Source organism: Leucoraja erinacea, chromosome 5, assembly GCF_028641065.1.
Source record: "Leucoraja erinacea ecotype New England chromosome 5, Leri_hhj_1, whole genome shotgun sequence".
Classification (NCBI taxonomy): domain Eukaryota; kingdom Metazoa; phylum Chordata; class Chondrichthyes; order Rajiformes; family Rajidae; genus Leucoraja; species Leucoraja erinaceus.
Window position 1 is genome coordinate 42,545,248 of NC_073381.1, and position 23,508 is coordinate 42,568,755.

Below are 23,508 nucleotides of genomic sequence, written 5' to 3' on the forward strand. Positions count from 1 at the left end.
GTACTTGAGTTTGCACCAATTTATTGCTACAATTTTAAAGTGGAAATCACGCGTTGTACAAAACAGCACAAAGAACTGAATAAGGATTTTGATACATAAGGAATGAAGATCTCTTCTCTAGTAATAAATGTAAATGTTTATGGCTTCAGTGAAAAGCCTCGCAGAGGATATGCATCATCCACTAAACAGAGCTTGAATACCTAATAATCTGTATAAATATGAATGTAGCAAAAAATATTACTACTGCTTCAGAGCACAGATCATAACAATATAGACTTGGCAAAAGTTGATTAATTTTCAATATTGATATTAAAAGATATTTCAAACATATTTAATCTTCCCATATGCCAGCACCCCAAGGCATTTGGTTCTTTGAGGCTTTCAAACAAGTTTTGATTGGAATTAACTTTCATCTTAAGAATGTAAATTGAAATGAAGCAAGATTGTAGGAAATGTTGATAAGTTTCTGATATACAAATGCCATGCACCAGGCAACTTCCTATTGGAGAGTTTGGCTCAAAGATGATTAGTCTCCAGAAGACTAGCAGTAGTACTCAAGACATTGACCATTCTTAGAGACCATGTCACTAATAGTGAAGAGATTTCCAGAGAGAAACAAATCTCATTTTATATGCACCAATCATGACCAGGAAAGTGCATTGCTAAAGGGTGAAATTGGCTTTTTTTATTTTTGAAATAATAATAATAATTTTTGGAATAAAGTATAAACTGTCTTCAGCTGTTGTAATACATAACATTTCATTATCCCAGAAAGTTTCCTAAAATTCTAATAACAATGGCATAATATAATTATCAAACATCTTCAATAGCACTTAAACGACTAAAAAATTACCATCCTCATACAGTGTAGTTTCTTTTCATAATTATTTAAATCTTTAATCTCGTATCTTCCCAATAAATCTGGTGATGTGATCACATTTAACCAGCATATTCTTTCTGTACATTCTAAAACTGTGGCATTGCTTTTACTTGGCAATATATACCCCTTCATTCCATTAGCCATCCCACATTGTCTAAAGCATTGAAAGCAAGGATCAGTACGGGCATGGTGATATTTAAGAAAGGTCAAGCTATGCTACTTGTCAGAAGTTATTTTTAGGCCAGAATGAATACAATGGATCAAATGGACACTTTCCATGCTATTATTTATTTGATTTTGTGTTTATTTTTCCCATTATATTTACAATGTCAATCCACAAATGTTGATGATGTGCTGACCCCAATACAGACACCTTTTATTGCAGAAACATTTTAAAATATTTTCTTGACACTCCATTCCATCCCCGTCACCTCCTCTTACTGAGAGTGTAATTCTCTAGTCATCATCAAATAGTTTTCCCTGTTCATGCTGCTAATTAATTTTTGTTCTCTTGCCCAGATCACACTAATTTTCATTCCACGAGACTCCTGTGCATAAAGTTTTAAAACCATACTTCCCAGCACAGACATAAGTAAAACCAATGATGCCGTTTTCAAGAACTGGCTCATTACATTTCTACCATAATGAGCCCATGTCATCACAATTAAGTTGTATACAGTAATTTTATCTTGCAATTTACTTTGATCTAAATGAAAATGTTCAAAGGTGATATTTAACATGTGCCTGAACCAATCTTTTGCACTTCAATTTAAAATTCTTTGTCAGTTCAGTCGGCAGGGCCCTTTCTTCAGGAATGTCCCTCATCCTCAACTTATTTCAGGCACGAGGCGTCTGCAAGTGCAGCAGTTTTCTCAGCATTACTTCCTTCTTATGAAAGATGAAGAGGATGTGCAAATATTGCTAATAACGTTGAAAGGAATAAGATTTGCTACATGAACGCAGTGCCATCCGTTACTACACGTTTGAGCATCGCAAGTACAGTGGCCTGAGACTTGGCTGGAAGCTAGCAACTTCAACCAGAACTGTCAATATAAGCTAGTTTTGTTTTGTTCTCTCACACTTGTAAGAAACAATCAATCAATTCAGCAAACTATTTTCATTTTGAATCAGAGAAATCCAGTTTTCATCGTCATCCACTCTGGAGAGCAATTCCTTAAAACTGTATCTGGATTTAAAGAATTCCACCCTGTGATATATGTCAATTTCAGTTTCTATATTTGTATCATTTTCCCGTTAGCACTCAGCACTGCCAGAAATAAAAGGAAGCTTTTATTCTACATTAAGATTCCTCCAATGATGGATAACTCTTTGATCTGAATGTTTACACACCAATACTCAGTATTTATTAATAGTTAGTGCTTCATGTCCCTATCAGTAAATTAGTGTGTGCATTATCCTTATACCCTATCCAATGTCATGTGGGGGCAGTTCCAAAAGCTGGTATCCAGAGCTATGATTTGCAACTGCTGTACTGATAATTATTTCATGACCAGAATAATACACAATAAGTTTTTTTTTATCATTTCAGCTTACTGAACTAAATATTTCATGTGTGTATTTTTTCTACCGTTCCCACACTTGGCACAATTGTGCATATGGTTGTAAAGCAGGCAAAAAAAAAAGTGCAAAACCACCAGAGTGCCATCTGATCAATAATAATGCATGCTGGCAAATTTGAATCAGTGGAATCAGTACTGAGCATTTCATTCTGCTAGTTGAAAAAAAAAAAATCAAGGATCAACTGAGACTCTGGTTAATTGACATTCAAACACATATTATTGTGCCCAATTCCCAAATAAAGAGATAGTTGTGGAAAATACACTGCCGGTAATCAATATTGTCTTAAGAGTGAGGCTAGGTCTCCAACACCTCCCACAGGAAATAAATTGTACACATTATCAAGAGACTATTCCCCATCAAAAAAAAATTCAGCCATGATCACAATGAATGGCGGTGCTGGCTCGAAGGACCGAATGGCCTCCTCCTGCACCTATTTTCTATGTTTCTATCCCATTGTGCAAGAATTACGCTTGTGTGCTCAAGTTCTTTCTAACTGACACTGCTGCTCCACACGTCCACCAATTCCTTAGGATCCAAAATCTACAGATCTCGGCCTCAAACGTAATTTACAACCATCCTCAGCCACCCAGGATGGAGAATTCAATGTCTTACAGCCGGTTGATTAAGCAATTTCTCAACAGTTCTTAGTGACCAAATCTTATCATGCAGAATTTTAAAAACTATTTTCCAATCTTATATAATAGCATCAGCAATACCATGCATATTGTCCCCGTTCACAAGATCAACAATTAACCTGCCACAGAGGGTAGTTGAGGCCAGTTCATTGGCTATATTTAAGAGGGAGTTAGATGTGGCCCTTGTGGCTATGGGGATCAGAGGGTATGGAGAGAAGGCAGGTACGGGATACCGAGTTGGATGATCAGCCATGATCATATTGAATGGCGGTGCAGGCTCAAAGGGCCGAATGGCCTACTCCTGCACCTAATTTCTATGTTTCTATGTTATAATATGCCATGCAATTCATTTGTATTTTTTTATATGTAACTGAAACCAGTGCACTTAATAATCTCAAAAGTCACTAAACATTGTTGGCTTATCCCGACACCGATACATTTTAGAATTTAAATCATTCATTTAGTCTTTTTGCCAAATTTCATACACGAGTTGTGACTGGATAAGGGGAGGATGAGTGAGGGAATTAAAGGTTGAGAAATAATAAACAAAAAAATAACACAACTTTATGGATAAAACATTGAACAAAGTATTGTGGAACAAATGTACTGAGATGGGATCTGAGCCACCCATCTCTCAAGTGGTGGAAACTAATCTTAAAGCAGAACATATAGGTTTTGCAAATGTAATTTCTCATCATTTCAATGTATGGTGCTTTAGATAGCAAAGGGAGGAGATAGTGATCGACTTCAGGAAACAAAGTGGTACACATACCTCAGTTTGCATTGAAAGCACAGAAGTAGAGAAGGTTGAAAACTTCAAATTCCGAGGAGCAAATATTACCGACGACTTCTCCTGGACCACCCATGTTGAAGCAATGACTAAGAAAATACACCAATGCCTCGACTTCCTTAGAAGGCTTAGGAAGTTCAGCATGTCTCCCACAACTTCACCAACTTCAAAATGTGTTATAGCAAACATGTTATCAGGATGCATCATAGCTTGGTTTGGGAACAGCTCCATCCAAGACTGCAAGAAATTGCAGCGAATTGTGGATGCAGCCCAGACCATCACACAAACCAACCTCCCTTCCATTGACTCCATTTATACCTCACGCGGCCTCGGCAAGGCCAGCAGCATAATCAAAGATGAGTCGCACCCTCTCCCATCGGGCAAAAGGTATGAAAGTGTGAATGCGCACACCTCCAGATTCAGCGAGAGTTTCTTCCCAGCTGTTATCAGGCAAAACCAGATTGTTATCTACCACAATCAGAGAGCAGTCCTGAACTACCATCTACCTCAGTGGAGACTCTTGGACTATCTTTGAACGAACTTTATTGATTTTACCTTGCACTAAACGTTATTCCCATATGTATCTGTACACTGTGAATGGCTCGATTGTAATCATGCATTGTCTTTCTGTGACTGGAACAAAAGCTTTTCACTGTACCTTGGTACATGTGACAATAAAGTAAAACCAAACAAATCTTTAATTCTTGTATTGAATTAGGCAGAGATGAGGAAATAAATATCAGAAATAAGAATTGCATTTTCCTGTAATGTGCAGAGTTTTTGGACAGTGAATGTTCACAATCACCATGATGTATTGTGCAATTATTCACAAAATCCCTTTGATTTTTTTTTTTTAATTGGTATCGTGCCGGTCTTAGAATCTAGTTGTTTATCCTCAGAGGTTAACAGATTGAAGGCAACAACCTCTTTGATTTATTGCACACCACAGAATATTGTAAACTTCTACCTCTTGAACATTAAGTTAATACAGGTTCCTTCAGTCTTTTCTCGTGCTTCTGAAATAATTTCCCCAACTGAAAATTATTTTTCTTATTTTTACCCAGCTTTAAAAATGGAACACAACCTTTACATTTACTGCAATGTTTTTATGCTCAACTTTCTGCCATGAGAATGGAATTAAAGGTCGTGTATTTAAAATAATCTTACGAACCATTGCAGTAATCATTATTTCAGTGACTGTTGCAGACAATCTCAAGAGTAGACCCCAGGCTATTATTTAAGCACAAAAGCAACATCATAGTCTTGAAAAAAAAAATCATATTCTATGGTAATAGTGAAAGTTTTCAAATTTAATTTGTCATAAACCATTACAACCAAATCTTCCTTCTCCAGCACAAACTTAACAATGTTAGTTTGACTGGCACTTATCATGAAAGCAGTCAGGCAGAGGGAAAATCAAAGAGAATTCATAGGGACAGCTGTTCTAAATGGCTGCCTTTAATAATGAAACAGCAGGAATACATCAAAGTGAAGTAGGTTAGTTGCTATTGAAATTATGCTATTATTTTGCATTTTAGTAGCATTGTTAAAGCTTCATCACTTTATGTTTCTTGAAATCTAATGACATTTATAATTTTAAAGACAAATGTTACAGGATCCATTTATTAGCAAAATGGGAAATAGTAAGAAGTCTTCTCTAATTTGTATTCTGAGATATTGAATATATTTGTGATCTGACCATTAAATTGTGGTTATATTTGAGAAAATGCATTTGACACCAGACATTTCATACCATCAGTAGTAATTGTTTTTTTCCTCCTGTGCCTGACAGGTTACATGTGGATCAAACCCATGTTACTTGTGGAACAATTAGGATACTACACCCTGCGCAAAAGGTTTCATTTCAGTTGCATTTCACTCTTGACCCCAATCCAGCATCACTAGAATGATAGCTGATTTGAACTTTGTCCTAACTACACTGTTCATGATGTACCACATAGGCTCAAAGTTACAGGGAAAGGCAAGAACACATTGGGAACTAGGTTTCAACCCACAACACCAACAGTGACTCCTTTTGTTATTTTATGATCCACACATCAACATGGTATTAATAAACAGTGTCCAATATTTGACTAGAACACTGATGCAACAAGTAGTTTACAATAGCTATAAGAATTTAATGGGGAAATATTAACTAATTTGGGTTTGTGTGTCATTTCCAAGCACTTTTTTTGTCAATTTGAACTGTAACCGTAAATATAGCATTGTTTCACACCATTTAAAGATTGTCATCATTAGGATATTAGATGGGACATGAACCAGATTTATGATTACTTAAATTGAAAGACAATAAACTTCATTTGTTTAGATTGCAACCACTTCTGGCCATCTGGCATAATTGTATTGGATGCGTCCAACAACTCAATGGCTGAATTGATGTATCCCACATCTGGAGGCCTTTTTATATTTAAGATGGCACGTTGGGTTGGGAGCCTGGCAAGTCAATTCTAAATGAATGTTGAGGAATAGGCGAGTTGACTGTTTAATTTGTTTTTTATTTGTCTGAGAAATACATGGATTCTTATTTGGGGGTTGAATGTGTACAGCATATAAGAGGATCAGACGACTAATTCACTTAGGAGCCAGTACAGCCAGAAGAGATGGGAGTGATTTAAAAAATTGTACACAAAGGAAATGTGTGGATTTTCCTAAAACCCATACCGATTCATATATTTCACAGACTGAGTTGGTTTACATTTGTGTTCATGTCACAGGAATGTTGTAATTGATATTCCACTGATGTACAAATGAACAGGGCAGGAAATTACAATAACTCATACACACAGTACATATAAACACGCCTTCATTGCATTATTAAATAGAATAACACGCAGAATGACCAGAAAGGATAATATTCTCTTGGCCTGTGAAGCTGGCCTCAATAAGTCAACAATAGAAATTCATTCAAATTTGCAATGTGCCACATTTGATGCAATTCAAGTTGTCCAAGTTTCACATGGATAAGACAGGTTTAGAGGGATATGGGCCAAATAAACACAGGTAGGACTAGTGTAGCTGGGTCATGTTGACTGGTATGGGTAAGTTGAGACGAAGGACCCGTTTGCACACTGTACGACTCCGACTCTACTCTCAATGCCCCCTTGCTTTCAATAAGTTCAAAAATGTTGTAAACCACAGCAATTCTATTTTTGTATCCTCCCCCTATTCTGTTGATGTCATTATCAAAATCTGCAAGAAATTTAATACAAATTCCTGCTGATGAACATCCAAATCCATTTGGATGATGACTGGTCAGCTGCCAATTCTTCAAAAATTTGTGTTTCAAGCAAGGGAATTTTAACAAAATCTGAAGTGGTAAATCAAATCTAGTTCCTAGTGAGTGGATTGATGCCTCTCATCACACGGTCAGTTAAATTATTCCCACCTTTAAACAAAGTCTCTGACTCCATTCCACAACTGAAACTATGCAATTGTGACATTCAAAAGGTACAAGGACAGGCACATAAATAGGAAAGGTTTAGAAGGAAATGGGACAAATGCGGGCAGATGGGACTAGCGTAAGAGACAGTTAGATTTAGCTCGAAGGGCTAACGGAATCAAGGGATATGGGGAAAATGCAGGAAAGGGGTACTGATTTTGGATGATATCTGTGCTGAATGACTATGATTTCATTAAAGGATTGATAAGAGACAGCTTATGACTATATCCCACCAAATGCTAGTGACAAGATTGTTTTTAGCAAGGGAAAAATAATCTCTACACTGAAAATGAATCAATCCACAAACAAGGTGGATATATTTTTTTTTTAATGCAATGGTGAAAATCTAAAATATGAACAGAAAATGCTCAAAATACTCAGCACAGAAGAGGTGAAATATTAATTATGTTTCTCTTCTGAATTATGCTGAGTATTACCAGTATTTTCTGTTTTTATTGCAGTTTATACACTTTGGTTATCATTTGTGCGCGCATGATCACATAGACAAAAGGGAAGAATACAAGAGGAAATATTTTTTGAAAACATACAAATCAAGTTTATTTACCAAAAAACACACATCAAAACTTCACAAAATCCACAAGAATACCAAAAAGATTGAAGGATATTAAACTTACAGAGGTACGCTATTGGCATGAAATTGTCAACTACTTACAGGAGTACCACTATTTTAAAAAAATATAACAAATGCAAACAGCTGAGCACTAAATGGAAAATTAAAAACCTCAAATTTAACACTTCTGAACGTTTTTCTGCTTGCTTGGATACTTGTATTAATAGAAAACATGGACCCGCTTTGTACAATAGATCACCCTAGCATTTCCTTGAAGCAGGAGCAGTCTTTCATTTTTTAAGGCGACCATTTGAGTTTTGAAATGAATGCTATGTTATTTTATATCTTGCTCATTTCTGAATAGTTCTTACCTTACCTTGTGCCACAAAATATTCCTCACTTTCATCCCCATAGCCCCTGCCCCCCAACCGGATATTTCCATATATGATAGAACGATACGACAGAACATTATTTATCCCAGGAGGGAAATTGTTCAATTCTAGGAGGGAAGGGAAATTCAGGAGGGAATTTCTAACATATGAAGAAAATACAAGTACAAAAGCACTGTCACTGTAATACTCAAATAATTCTGTGCTAAACCCCAACAGTAAAGCACAATTTAATATCACTGGCAACTTAAATGAAAATTTTATTTATCAGATTGCAAACTTAATGTGAAAAGTGTTAAAAATTGTTCAATACTGTTGGCTTATCTTTGCCTTCAAATTCTTCTTCTGTTGAATCAGATAAATGCTACTGAAAAATCTAACTGTTGCAAAATAGTTTGTCAGTTATGCAATTATTGGAGTGTTTTCAAACCCAATTAAACTATGAGGTTGTAAAAATGTTTCACTTTCACTATGCCATTGAGAATAATATCACATGCATGCTTTGGATTTGATTGCCCGCCAAAAAAACCTAACATTTACGAACTGAATATCACCTGAAGGCATGTTTATAGTGTGTAGTTTTAAGCCACAAGAAGCCCATAACTTGGGCATTGTTCACCCTGCTACTGAATTAAAATACTGAGTTAACTTACTGAATTTAGATTATTCTAGTCTTGTGTGTATTTATACATTTCCATTTCATGTGCAATACACCTATAGACAGCAACTGATGGTCTTATTACCATATATATTAGCAAATTTCAAACGATTTGGCACCAAACCTCCAAAATGTTGTAAATAGTAAAAATCACAAACACTCCCATCCAATGCCCAATCCAGAAAAGTAATTGGTAAAAAAAGGCAAATCGAGTAAACCTCCAACTTGTTTTTAAATATTTCTAAATACATTTATAAAGCTGTATCTTATACATGTCAATAAAATTTCTACAGCTTTTCAAATGATTTCTCTAGAGAATTACATCAAACATAAACAGAAAAACTAGTTATTTAGAATAAACATTGACTTATTATTTCAGCATAAAGCATATATCATATATGCAGTTGAGCAATATAATCCGTTAATTGAAACATTTAATATAATGGCACTAGCTTCACTTGGCTAACCAGAAGGTCAAATTTTAATTGAAAGAATTAACGTGCATTTTACCATATATTAACATAATTCTTTTATGAATACATTACAATTGCTACAACAGCTGTTTCAGTATTGTCCCAGTTCCAGTTTCCTCTTGCTCTCAGGACAATACCAAGAAAAACATTTTTGGCCACACTACAAAAACCACAATGGCCTCAAAATGTTATTAAGAAAGTTTGGCATCAACTGCCAAATATTATCAGAGAATTATTAGCAATTGAACCAAAAAATGTTACAGTTAATACTTCAATATCATGTATATATTTTAGTGAATATAGGTATAGGTACCGGGTGGAATGGGAATTACTGAAAGAACAACATAGGATGTGGGAGCTAATTCCTCATTTGCAGAAATATATACTTTTCCATTTCAGGATAGGAAAACAAATTGAATTCAGGTCATTTAGATCCTTCCTTCAAAGAGGCTCACATACTAACCAGAATCAAATTACTGTGTTCAATCCGAAACGTTGCCCATTTCCTTCGCTCCATAGATGCTACCTCACCCGCTGAGTTTCTCCAGCAACAGTCTACCTACTGTTAAATACAGCTTCATTTGAGGAGCAAAAGATGGGTTCAAATCAAAAGTGCTTTTGAAATCATATTTGGATGCATTGGTGCTATAATGGAGAATGACCAAATTTGTTTATTTCCATCTGCAGTCAAATAAAACCCGGTGAAAATAATGTTGCATCCTCCATTTCCACACTCAACATGATTACTCATCTACTTCGCCTCTTTCACTTCTCAGCTCATGATACCAAGAACAGACTAATGTTATAAAACGTGCCTCATTTCATGACTAAATATCTTCATAAAGGCAAAGAGTAATTTTTAACAGAAAGTGTGATGTGACAATTTAAAAAGGATGGGATTTTTAAAACATCATGAAAAAAAAGAAACTAAACAAACTTAAACAGTAATTTACCTCAACAGATTCCTTAATCTGTCAAGAAATGTTTGAATTAAGTGATTATTTTTACATGAAAGTACATTTTGCATTTGAGTTTGCCTTAAAGCCACATTTCAAAATCTTCCTTAGTTTACTGAATATCTTGCACATTAAATATAACATCATAACTAGAAAATAAAATCAATTAAACAAAATGATAGTTACAGCTACTGATAGAATAAATAAAATGATGTACGTGGAATTAAGATCTACTGCTGGAGGGTAAATGCGATAAGAATGTGATTATTCAAAAAAAATCATGTGCACATGAATAGAATGTAGCACGAGAACAGAAATGATCATCTGATTCCAGCTCATGCAACAAATGCTCACAATCAAAAGCTTAAGTTGCCCTTGCGTTTTGTTTTTCTTAGACGTGGCGAAAGGAACATGACTGTGATCACCTGACTTACTCATAACCAAACTAATCAAAATGTCTTCACTTTGCTAGGGTTAGCAGCTAATTCGTAAACAAACCTTCCTCATAAGTTTGATTAGAGCTTGGTTGGTATTTGTTAAATCTCAACTAAATTGCTCAGGGATTTCACCCCCCTGAATCTCAAAAGACAATGTGATCTCATTATGCATTATTTCCATACTATACAAAGATATGTAAATTAAGATGCATGTGGTATACATTTGGAGACTCTCAAATCAAGGTATTGCCCATAATACGATATTCCAATATACCAATAGTGAGCGCTCACAAGCATTCATGCTGGATATTAAAGTTCCAACAATGCATTCAACAAGATGTAATCCAGAAACAGGATTACATCAAATGAACCCTGTGTCAATTGGGGGAAATAATCACCTTCACTGACATAGCATAAATTATAGGTAATTTTACTTGTATTGCATTTCCAGATTTAAACCGTACCCTTACACTAAAATAAAACCTTTAAAAAACGTTGTCGGACACCTTCATTCTCCTTTTAAATTTGATTCCACAGCGATGAACAATGAAATTCAAAGGTTTTAAATTGGTTTCACACCAAACCTCAGCTGTTTTTTGACAATGAACACCTGTTATATAGCTGTGTAACCTTTGATCTTATCCAACAAAAAGAGAAGATTTATTAATGTTATGTTGTGAGAATGGCATAGTATGGGTCTGTTTGCACACTGTATCACTCTATGACTAATAGTAAATTGGTATAATTATCATACCGGTAATTATACTATTATCATTTAAGTTTAAACCAAATTTAAATTGCCTGTTTTTAAGGCAGAAATTAAAAATTCTTGGCACATTAACATCCGTTGTTTGAATTTGATGTACCAATATTAGGAAACGGTCACTTCAGTTGTTTCTGTAAATCTAGCCATTTAATTAAGTATTTGCTTCTCCACTATGCCATATGGCAGCTAACACTGCTATTCTGCTGCTATTCTGTAATTGCCTGATTTTTACCTCTTGGAATAAGAATGTTAAATTGTTAACTTTATGTTGGAATAATAATGTTGAATTGTTATCCTTTCACATTACTTCCAGATCTAGGGATGACAATATGCAAAATGAACAATTTAGTGTGAGTGAGTGCGCGAGTGTGTACATACATTATACTTTAGCAGTATATTGTCATTCTAATACATAAAAATGCCATTCCAACATATGAATATAAATTTGTTCATCTATATCTCCAAACCAGGCTATTTTAATATACACTAATTGACTACTTTCAGCTGGAATGACTGAGGGTGCACTGCAACTGAGCTCAACATTCCCAAAGACAAGTTGGAAAAAGCAAAGAGAAAGGTTGAACACCTTTTTAAATACAACCAGCTGCAATGGATGTGCGAATTGATGTGGGGGCTAGATCAGGCTCAATTCCAAATGTCCTTCACTTGCTCAATTCCCTTCCAAATTAAGAAAGTTCTTTGCATGAAAATAGGCAGAGGTGCCAATACATTACCTGATTATAGTCTCAGAAATGAAAATAAATTGTTACAATGACATTACTCATTGACTTTGGTGGAGGGTGGGTGGGACATGAACATTATTTCTTACGTGTAGGAACAAACTGCAGATGCTGGTTTATACCAAAGATAGACAAATTGTGCTGGAGTAATTCGGCGGGTTAAGCAGCATCCCTGGAGAAAAAGGATGGGTGACTTTAGTTTGAAGGTAGATGTTGGGGGTGGAGGGGAAATGGAGATATGAAAAGGACAGAACAAATCAGGGCCGCAACAGATGACTAAGAAAGGGTGGAGCCCATAATGACCTAATGTTGGCTGAGAAAGAGGGGATACGAGGGAGGGGAAGGGAGGAAATGCAGGTATCACTTGAAATTACAGAAATCAACGTTCATAGCGCTGGGTTGTAAGCTGCCCAAGCGAAATACGAGGTGCTGTTCCTCCAATTTGCATGTGGCCTCACACAATTTGGAGGAAAAGAACCTCATATTTCGCTTGGGCAGCTTACAACCCAGCGGTATGAACGTTGAATTCTCTAAATTCGAGTAACCCCTGCATTCTCTGTCTCGTCCCACTCCCCCTCCCTTCCCCCATCTTAGTCGTCCTACCAGTTCCACTGTTTGCTCTCGTTAATACCTCTTCCCCAGCCAACAATGGACCATTATGGGCTCCTGGTACCTCATGCTGCCTGACCCGCAGAGTTACTCCAGCATTTTGTGTCGAACATTATTTCTTAAATGTTAAATAGAAAATACACTGCATTTGTAAGTGTTTAAGAAACAACTGCAGATGATGGAAAAATCGAAGGTAGACAAAAATGCTGGAGAAACTCAGCGGGTGAGGCAGGATCTATGGAGAGAAGGAATAGGCGACGTTTCGGGTCGAGACCCTTCTTCAGACATATGTCGGGGTGTGGGGTGGGGGGGAAAGAAAGGAAGAGGTGGAGACAGTAGGCTTGTGGGAGAGCTGGGAAGGAGAGAGAATGCAAGGACTACCTGAAGTTGGAGAAGTCAATGTTCATTACTTTGGGGTGTAAACTATCTAAGCAAAATATGAGGTGCTGTTTCTTCAATTTGCACTGGGCCTCACTCTGGCAATGGCAGATGCTCAGGACAGAAAGGTCGGATTTGGAATGGGAGTTGTAGTGCTGAGCCACCGTGAGAACAGGTTGGTTATTGCAAACTGAGTGGAGGTGTTGAGCGAAGCGATCGCCAAGCCTGCACTTGGTCTCACCGATGTAAAGAAGTTGACAACTGGAACAGCGGATGCAGTAGATGAGGTTGGAGGAGGTGCAGGTGAACCTCTGCCTCACCTAGAAAGACTGCTTGGGTCCTTGGTTGGAATCAAGGGGGGAGGTAAAGCGACAAGTGTAGCATTTCCTGTGGTGCAAGGGAAAGTAGCAGGGGAGGGGGTGGTTTGGGTGGGAAGGGACAAATTGACCAGGGATTTACGGAGGGAACATCCGGCACTCAAATTCACCCGATCCATTTCCGACATTTCCCTACCGTTTCTAGACCTCACCATCTCCACCGCAGGTAACAGACTACTGACTGACATCTACTATAAACCCACCGACTCCCATGGCTATCCGGACTACACTTCTTCCCATCATGCTTCCTGTAAGGACTCTATCCCCTACTCCCAATTCCTCCGTCTACGCCGCATCTGCACCCAGAATGAGGTATTTCGACCAGGGCATCGGAGATGTACTAATTCTTTAGGGAACGTGGGTTCCCCTCTTCTATTATAGATGAGGCCTCCTCTATATCTCATGGCTCCGCTCTCACTCCCCATCCCCCTACTCGTAACCAGGACAGAGTCCCCCTTGTCCACATCTTCCGCCCTACCAGCCGTCGCAATTAACATATAATCCTCCGACATTTTCGCCATCTCCCACGGGATCCCACCACTGGCCACATCTCCTCCCCTTTCTGCAGAGACCCTTCCATCCGTAACTCCCTGGTTGATTCGTGCCTTCCCACCCAAACCACCTCCTCCCATGGTACCGCAGCCGCAGGAAATGCTACACTTTTGACTTTACCTCCTCCCTCGACTCCATCCAAGGACCCAAGCAGACTTTCCAGGCGAGGTAGAGGTTCATCTGCACCAACCTCATCTACTGCATCCGCTGTTCTAGGTGTCAACATCTCTACATCGGTGATACCAAGCACAGGCTTGGCGATCGCTTTGCCCAACACCTCCTCTCAGTTCACAATAACCAACCTGATCTCACGGTGGCTCAGCACTTCAACACCCCCTCCCATTTCAAATCTGACCTTTCTGTCCTTGGCCTCCTCCATGACCAGAGTGAGGCCCAATGCAAACTGGAGGAACAGCACCTCATATTTTGCTTGGATAGTTTACAACCCAGCGGTATGAACATTGGCTTCTCCAATTTTAGGTAGTCCTTGCTTTCTCCCTCCCCTCCCCAGCTCTCCAACAAGCCTACTGGCTCCGCCTCTTCCTTTCTTTTTCCCGCCCCCCCCCCCCCCCGACATCAGTCTGAAGAAGGGTCTCGACCCGAAACATCGCCTATACCTTCTCTCCATAGACGCTGCCTCACCTGCTGAGTTTCTCCAGCATTTTTGTCTACCTTGCATCAGTTAGTAGTACCCAGTCCTGTAGGTAACAAGTATCAAAGTGCAAAGATATTGATGAAAACAATTAATATGCAATTAATGCAAAAAAACATAATGCTTTAAAGAATCAAATTCTAGAATCATCTTCCTTATGTAATTTCATTCTTAACAATATTAAAACCTACATACAAATACATTTATATGCTTCCCTTTGAATACGTTAAGCATACAAATCATGACAATACATGGAGAAATATCAGAAAGATTAAATTCACTATCCCTTGTGACAACCATAAAATGTCTTTCAAAGTGATAGTTACATATTTTCACTAATTTGTCAACACTGAAAAAAAACCTTTTACTGCAATATTATTTACAAATATCCAAGATGAGGAAAAAAGATGAATTAGATATTACATTTGCGGTGGAATATACCTTTTAATCAGGTTGTGGAACTGAATGCCCAACCACTTGTTATATCAGGAAAGCCTTAAAACAATAAAATCATGTTGGTCCCTTACTCTCGGAAAAGTTTCTATAATGAAAATTATGAAGGTACAGGTATATACTTTCCTTTCGTTAGTCACATTTTTTCCTCAATTCTGATTTTCCCTTCCTTTCTGGCACTTGATTCTACATGAAGGTCCCAAAATTCTGTTCCTTTCATTCAAAAATCCCAGGGAAGGAATACTCGGGTGATGTAGAGGTGACAGTTGTTTGCTTAAAGCTTCATTCAACAGATTTGGTTTGGAATTGGATTTCAAAGTTGGGCAATATTTGGATATGTTTTGAGATGTGATTGCATACAAACCTGTCATGTTGAGGGACGTTGGAAGAGTACAAGACCCTAAACTGGAAAGCTGAACTTGAGATGGGTCTCTGGAGGATCCGAGGGTGACAGATGAAGGGCACTGCATGAATCGATAGGTGGCAGAACCGTGTAGGCAGCTGGGATGGTTGACTCCTGTTGCTCGCAGCATAGCCTGATGCTGACGACGCTTCTCCTGTGCTCTAGTTTCTAAGCGAACAAAACACAAAGCTACAAAATTAATGAATTATAATTTTTCATTCAACATTTGTCTTAAAGAAATTAAATAGGAATACACTAGAAATTATGGTTGTGCAAAGCTCACGTGGATACACAATGTTCTTTTCAAGTCTCACCGCTTGCAATCTGTGTCGTAATTTAGGTAATTATTCTTCATTGCTTTCAAACGTAAAGATTTCACAAAATTATCATGGAGATACAATTATTACCGAACTAGCCTACATAATTAGCTTGTTGCATAATTATAAGTATTACTTTATATCTTACTTTTTGTATTAAAACCATAATTCTGAATAACAAAGCAACCATATTTCAGTTAACATTATACACGAAATATGTTCCTCCACATTGCTGGTCAGACTTTGCCGTACCCCAGCTTTCTCTACCTACACCATCAGTTTGAAGAAGGATCCCACCAAAAAAAGTAATTGTCCATTTCCTCCACAGATGCTGCCTGATTTCCTCCAGCACTATTTTTTGGCAAGATTTCAGCATCTGTAATGTTTTTAAGTCTCCATAATATATCTAAGATATGCACTCCCATTTAAATGCAATGCTCCAAATAATAAATGATCAACATGGATTCTATAATTCAGTGCTATAATGTGACACTAAAGCAATAAATTAAGTCCTCAAATGTTTCCATAATTCAATAAAGTTGCACGAGGCACATATATATGGGAAGATCAGAATGTAGTTGATATTAGCTTGCTGGAAAAAAACCCATATATATATATATAGTCTTCGTTTCTTTCCTGATGAGGCCAAATATATATATATAAAAATATATATATATAGACTTTCCACTTAAATATGTATATTTATTCTGTGTTCTCTGATACATGGATTACACTACGAAGAATTGTGTAATCTTTGATACAGCATTATTTAAATGACAGTTCCATATAACCACTCAGAATGATTAGCTTCAGTATTTTCAGTTGAGACGAGCTGGAATGTAAAATAAAAGAAATGCAGATAATTAACTGTCAGCAACTCTAAGATTAATGCATCAAAAGGACAAAATTCTTCCACCAACAATTCCACCAAAGCGGAAAATCTTTAGTTAGCTAGTTTACTCGCTCTACTTTGTACTAAATGAGGATCCAATGGATTCCACCTGGGAACTTTGCAACTGTGTTAAAAGTTTTCAAAAAAAGACATACTCAAACAAGCAGTAAAATGTCATCACATATTTGTACTTATCAGAAACTGTACTGATTGATCAAGTAGTTCAATATGAAATCAGCAATAAAATGGTTGTTCAATAATGAGTCTATTTCCTTCTCTCTTCCACTCAATTATATTGACAAATGCACTCTTGAAAGATTTGTGATGTTGCCCATGAGACAACAGGAAATATAATAACTTGCTCACTGTATCACTTTGGATGAAAGCTGAAAAGTCAAACCCAGCATCATTATTTCACAAATGGCATTTATTCAAACAAAACTTGTCATAATGCAAAATAAAAAACATATTCTAGGCTGGGGCCATGCCCAAACATGCTCTCCCAAATATTAATATTAATAAACCTATCCAAGTTTAAACATAAATGAATATAGTTAGGATGAAGCTAAGTTTATTGTTTTCCCTCAAGGGCCAATACCTGAGAGCTATTTAGTGAATTAATCTTGATGCAGTGTCTAAAGATTGAATAGTTGCAGGGATTAATCTTTCCCAAACATTGTTCCTCAGAGTTCAAGATTTTACATTTTGAACTATTCCTTATATTCTCCCGTCTTGGCATCTTTGCACATTGTTCAGGTAGTGCAGAGACCTGAATTGCACAGAGCATTCCAAAAGTCCTCTGTGAGATACCCTCTAGTGTTGGCATTTCCAGTCACTGCATATGGCTATACATTCCAATATTTTTGTTTGTTTTGTTTTTGGAATTGCTTTCCTGTATTATTTCACATTTGACATTTATAAGATTGCTACTATTTCCAGGTCCCGGAGTATCCTAATCTTAATTCACTGTGAATCAGTATCAAATGCTACTTGCACCAAATTGCAACACCATCAATACAAAATGGCTTTAACGGACACAAAGTTCCGGAGTAATGCAGTGGGTCAGGCAGCATCCTGGGAGAAATTGGATAGGCGACATTTCGGGTTGAGACCCTTCTTTTGAAGAAGTCTGAAGAAGGGTCTTAACCCAAAATGTCACCTACCCATGATCTCCAGGGATGCTGCCTGACCCACTGAGTTACTCCAGCACTTTGTTTCCTTTTGTGTATTAACCAGCATCGTTAATGTTCGTTCTTACAAAACTAAATAGCTTGTATGCCTAAACCCATAAAATGCCCTCCATAATGTTTGGAACAAAGACCCATTATTATTTATTTGCCTCTGTACTCCACAATTTGAGATTTGTAATAGAAATAAAATCACATGTCCTGAAATGGGGGGTGGGGGGGGGACTTGTATAAACACAGCTGCAAATTTCTACATGGTGAAACCAAAATTTTTCAAAATAGCCTTTAAAATCTGACAATGTGCACTTTAACCATATGTGATTTTTTTCTATTACAAATCTCAAATTGTGGAGTACAGAGGCAAATAAATAAATGATGAATGTATTTGAGGAGGTTATTGACAGCGGCAAAAGTATTAAACTATATTAGGAGAGAGTGGTAATAAGGTAATAGTCATAGAACCATAATCTTGGAACTGGGCCATTCAGCTGACCAGTGGGGACCCATCTTCCCATCTTCCAGCACTTGGTCCATGGCCTTCCATGCCTAGGCCAGACAGACACTCCTTAAATACCATTTGCATTGAGTAGTTAAATGCTAATGGTATTGAGATCAAAGAGCAGCCACGATCATATGATGATGATGGATGAGGCTCGAAGGGCCGCATGGCCTATTGCCACGTCTACATAGTATAGTCGAGTAAACGTACAGAAATAAGTATTTCCTTAAAAGTAATTGCATTGCTCCAAGAAGAAATCACTAACTTTATTACCAATCTGCCAACACATGCCAAAATATATTTTTCTTTAAAAAAAGCTTTACCACAAATTCAAGGTCAAAACTTACGCACTTACAACAACCTTCAGCTATTCAACGTCATTTTTTACCACTGTTTCTCTCAGCTGTAGTGCTCCCCCCCATATGTTTGTCTACCTCTTGGAGAGGTTTGTGGAGTGCACGCTAAGCTCACACGCATAACATGCATCCTCCCTCCCCTGAGCCCTGTACACTTCCCCTGTCCCACGGGTGAGACCAGGACCCTTCCCTCCCTTCTCCCCAGAGCCTGGGCAAAGTGAAGGCTGGGGCAGAAACCCCCAACAGAGGGAGTGGGAGAGATGGGCCTTAGCTCTGCCCAGAACAAATGGTTTGAACAGGGAGACCTCCGATCGTGAGTGAGACGACGTAAAGAACCACAATAGAGCAAGCAAGGTAACAGTTCCCAACCTTTCCCAGAGTGAGGTTTGGGACAGGAAGACCCTGGTGTGTAACTTGGAAACCCTCAAAAGTAAAGGAATGGGGGAACAGACCCAGAGGGAAGGGTAGGATGTGAAAACCCTGCAGTATTGTCTGACTGATGGGCTGTGACCAGCAGAGTGCCGCAAGGGTCAGTGGTTGGTCCATTGTTGTTTGTTAATGATTTGGATGACAATGTACTTAATATTGTTAGTACATTTGCAGACTATCAAAAAGGGTGGTACACTACACACCGACAAGTTTACAAGAACGAGATGGAAAGTTGGGCCAAGGGATGGCAAATAGAATTTAATTTTGACAAGCGAGTGTGAATTGTTGCACTTTGATATGTCAAGCCAGGATAGGACTTGCATATAAATGGTAGAGCACTGGAGAGTGTTGTAGAACAGAGGGATCTGGGAGTACAGGTGCTTTGTTCCCCAACATTGGTAAATTGATTGGGCTGTTGTGAAGAGGCAGTTGGTTTACTTGCCTTCATTAGGTAGGGTATTGAGCACAAACGTTGGGACATCATGATGCATATGTACAAGTTGTTGATGAGACCATATTTGGAGTTCTGCGCGCAGTTCTGGTCACCCAGCTATAGGAATGATATCATTAAAGTGTAAAGGGTGGTGAAGAGATTTACCAGGATGTTACCAGGGCTTGAGTTACAGTCAGAGGATGGATGGGCTGGGAGCACAGGAGGCTGAGGAGTGACCTTATTGAGATGTACATGAGATGTATGGATAAAAATAACACTCACTCTTTTACCCAGGATAGAGGATTCCAATACTACAGAGCAGAGGCTTCAGATGAGAGAGTTTTACAAGGGATCTCAGGGGCAATACTTTTCACGCAGATGATAGTCCGTATGAGCCATAGAAGCTATAGAAGCAGATACAAATATGACTTTGGACAGATATATGCATCAGAAGGGTTTTGAGGGATATGGGTCAAATGCAGGCAAATGCAACGAGCTAAAAATGCTGGTCAGCGTGCACAAGATGGGTTGAAGGGCCTAGTTCCTTGTTGTGTTGCTCTATTTCATGTAACTGCCAATGACTGTCAATGCACTACTATTGAGAGAGAAGTGACAGACATTAATTAAAGACCGGACCAAATCTGTAAACGGGAAGTACACATCAATCACCAATTTATTAGAGATGTGATATTCAGCATTAAAGAGGAAAACCATTTGAATCAGAAAATATAAACAGTAATTCATTTAAAACACACATTTTATTTTGTAGCAGTAATGGCCAGAAATGGCATTTTAGCTTCATTTCATTTCCTTAATATTGCAGATCCTCCTCACGTTATGAATACCTGATTCAAGGGCAGCCTGTACATACGAACGAGCATTTGGCACACAGGCATTATGAATTTGCCAGCTGCTCCAGGCATCCTCTAAGGGTGGGAATGTTATTTCTGCCTGCCTTCACTCCCACACCCTCCAGCCCGAGCTGCAACCACCAAGCCGGATAGAACTGGGATGTTGAGTGAGTCTGAAGAAGGGTTTCGGCCCGAAACGTTGCCTATGTCCTTCGCTCCATAGATGCTGCTGCACCCGCTGAGTTTCTCCAGCATTTTTGTGTACCTGTTGCGTTGACTCGCTTGCTCCCCGAGTCAATGAGGCAGACTTGCAGCTGCTCTTCCCGCTTCTGCTCACTGCCATCACAGTTGTTTCTGTGCTCCTCTTACACACTGTTCTTTATTCATTTCAAATATTTTAACAATTTAGGTTATGATCAGTCCTTAGAGTGTCATAACCTGGAGAGGACGTGTTTAATTTATGCTAGCCCTCATATTTGTTCTTGTTTTAGACATTTTGATTAATTGATATAATAAGTTATTTTTAATATTCTCTCCTCTCACATTTTCATGACAGGCACACCAACAATATCTATAGTATTTCGACTTTCACTGAATACATGCACAAGTTTGTACTAAATATCCCAAAAGCTCTGTACCTTATTTCAGGATTCAAGGTTAATGAATGAAATTCTAAAGCTACAAAACTCAAGAGTGTTATTCATACCAAGTATTAAAGAAAATAAAAGGCATGCCCAGAAATAGCAATATTACTTCAAAACAATTATAATGCAGGTCTGTGTTTTTTGTGCAATGCCCTGTAGTTGATTTGAAACTAGAAAATTATGTTTATAGTAATTACCACAACGTTATAAATATATTTGTACTGCATACAAACAAATAGTTAAAATGATTATTCACATTGATAATAACAAATTCAAGATCCCTTTAAGTCTTCATTGCATTTAAGGAGACACTGGGTAATCAATTGGGTAAACCAACATGAAACAGAGCTGCCAAGTATTTGCATCCACAAGTATCTTTTGCAAGTTGACAAACACTCAAACAAAGATTTTTTGAAGTCACTCAGATTTATCAATTATTAATCATAATGTACCTCGATATTCTGTCTACCTTGCCCATGGAAATCAGTACAGAGTACCTATGAGGTTAGTAGGAAAAGGGAGATTTTACTCTTAAGTGCACTGATGGTAATATAGAACTCATGACTAAACTTTTATTCTCCCCATCACCAATGTTTCAATAATCAAATTTTCTTCCCCAAGTGAAAACATTCTCGTCTTTTCCTTGCCAAATAATTTAAAATGTGCCAGGAAATATACATTTTATGTTACATAAATACAATATCTATAACAAATTGAAACCTGAAAACAAATTGAAGTAAAAATAAATCACCATCAATTTAGTGAATTCTGCATAAAGGGTTAACACAGAAGCTACTTTTCCAGTAGCCACTTACAGTGCATACCAGGGAACATCTTACCTCTCACTGGGCCCAGTGTTTTGTGGCCACCTTTTGGAGGATTATGATTAGATGCTGGTATACAAATCCCTTTGGTCAGTCCAGAGCTGCACCCAAATGTGAAACTGGGAGATGCTTTAATCTGGGATGGATTTTGGTGCCCATTACCGTTTCCGTGATTCCCAATCCCATTACTCTTGGTTTTACTGAGCGAATTTTCTGAGACTGAAGATGTTATCCCACTAAGCAAAGAGAACAAATGTTTTTTAAATGTTTGATTAAATCTGCATTCTCTGCAATTATCTGCACTGATGATATGAAACTTTAAGTGCTTTACTTTCTAAAAGTTTACTCTTCAAATGTTTATGACAATAAACCATGTTAACCGTAGAAAGAAGCAGATAGAGGGAACCCAATACATCTGAAGGATTATTTCCATGCACAAAAAATGTAAATCCGAAATAAAGTCAAGCGTGTTCAATTGTCCATATGCACTGAAACGGAACAATAAACTTCTTACTTGCTGTAGCACCAGTTTTGTAAACACAGTACTCAATAGGTAACATAATAAGCACATTTTTAAAAAGTTGAATAAATAAAAAAAGTAATATAGTGCAAAAGAAAACAAAGCCCGAAGTTTCCGGGTGCAATCAAGTTTAGTTTAGTTTAGTTGGTAGTTTACAGTATTTTATAGCAGGATGGCTGTTAAGAAGAAACTGTTCTTGAAACGGGACATCAGTTTTCAGACACTTATAACTTCTTCCCAATGGCAGGAGTGAAAGGAGAGCTTGGCCAGGGAGGTATGGGTCCTTGATGATGCTGGCAGGCTTTTAGAGGCAGCATTTCCTACAGATTTCTTCAATGGTGGGGAGGTCTGATGGAGTAGCCACTTTTTGGAATCTCCTTTCTTCTTGGGCATTTGAGTTGCCATACCATGCTGTGATGCAACTAGTCAATATACTCTCTACCTGCACGCGTTGAAATTCAAGAGTGTATTTGTCACCATACCGACTCTCCTCAATTTTCTAAGTAGAGGCTTTGATGGGCTTTCTTAATGATTACAATGTGCTGGGTCCATAACACATCTTCAAAGAAATGCACACCCTGAAACCTGAAGTTGTTGACTCTCTTGAAGACAGGTTTGTGGATTATCGGCCTCGAGGTGCCCCTGTGCTGATAGTATTTGAGAAGGAAGTGTTGTTGCCAATTCATACCGATTGTGTTCTGTTAATGAGGAAGTTGAGGATCACGTTGCAGAGGGATGTGCACTCGACCATTCGGTGACAAGTATCGAGGGGATGATAGTGTTGAATGCCGAGCTG

The 23,508-nt window shown here is 37.9% G+C and overlaps 1 protein-coding gene across 4 annotated transcripts in view; it reads right to left on the reverse strand.

Annotated features, from left to right (window-relative positions):
• The window catches only part of agbl5 (AGBL carboxypeptidase 5), a 77,467-nt gene that overhangs the window by 17,248 nt on the left and 36,711 nt on the right, over positions 1 to 23,508 (reverse strand). For 3 of the 4 annotated variants that reach the window (XM_055635432.1, XM_055635433.1, XM_055635435.1), the window contains exons 11-12: positions 22,208 to 22,428; positions 15,722 to 15,928 (exon numbers count right to left, since the gene is read on the reverse strand). In XM_055635432.1, coding sequence (XP_055491407.1) covers positions 15,722 to 15,928; positions 22,208 to 22,428 — 428 coding nt within the window. The remainder of the gene's footprint in view (positions 1 to 15,721; positions 15,929 to 22,207; positions 22,429 to 23,508) is intronic. The other variant, XM_055635434.1, reaches the window with a different exon arrangement.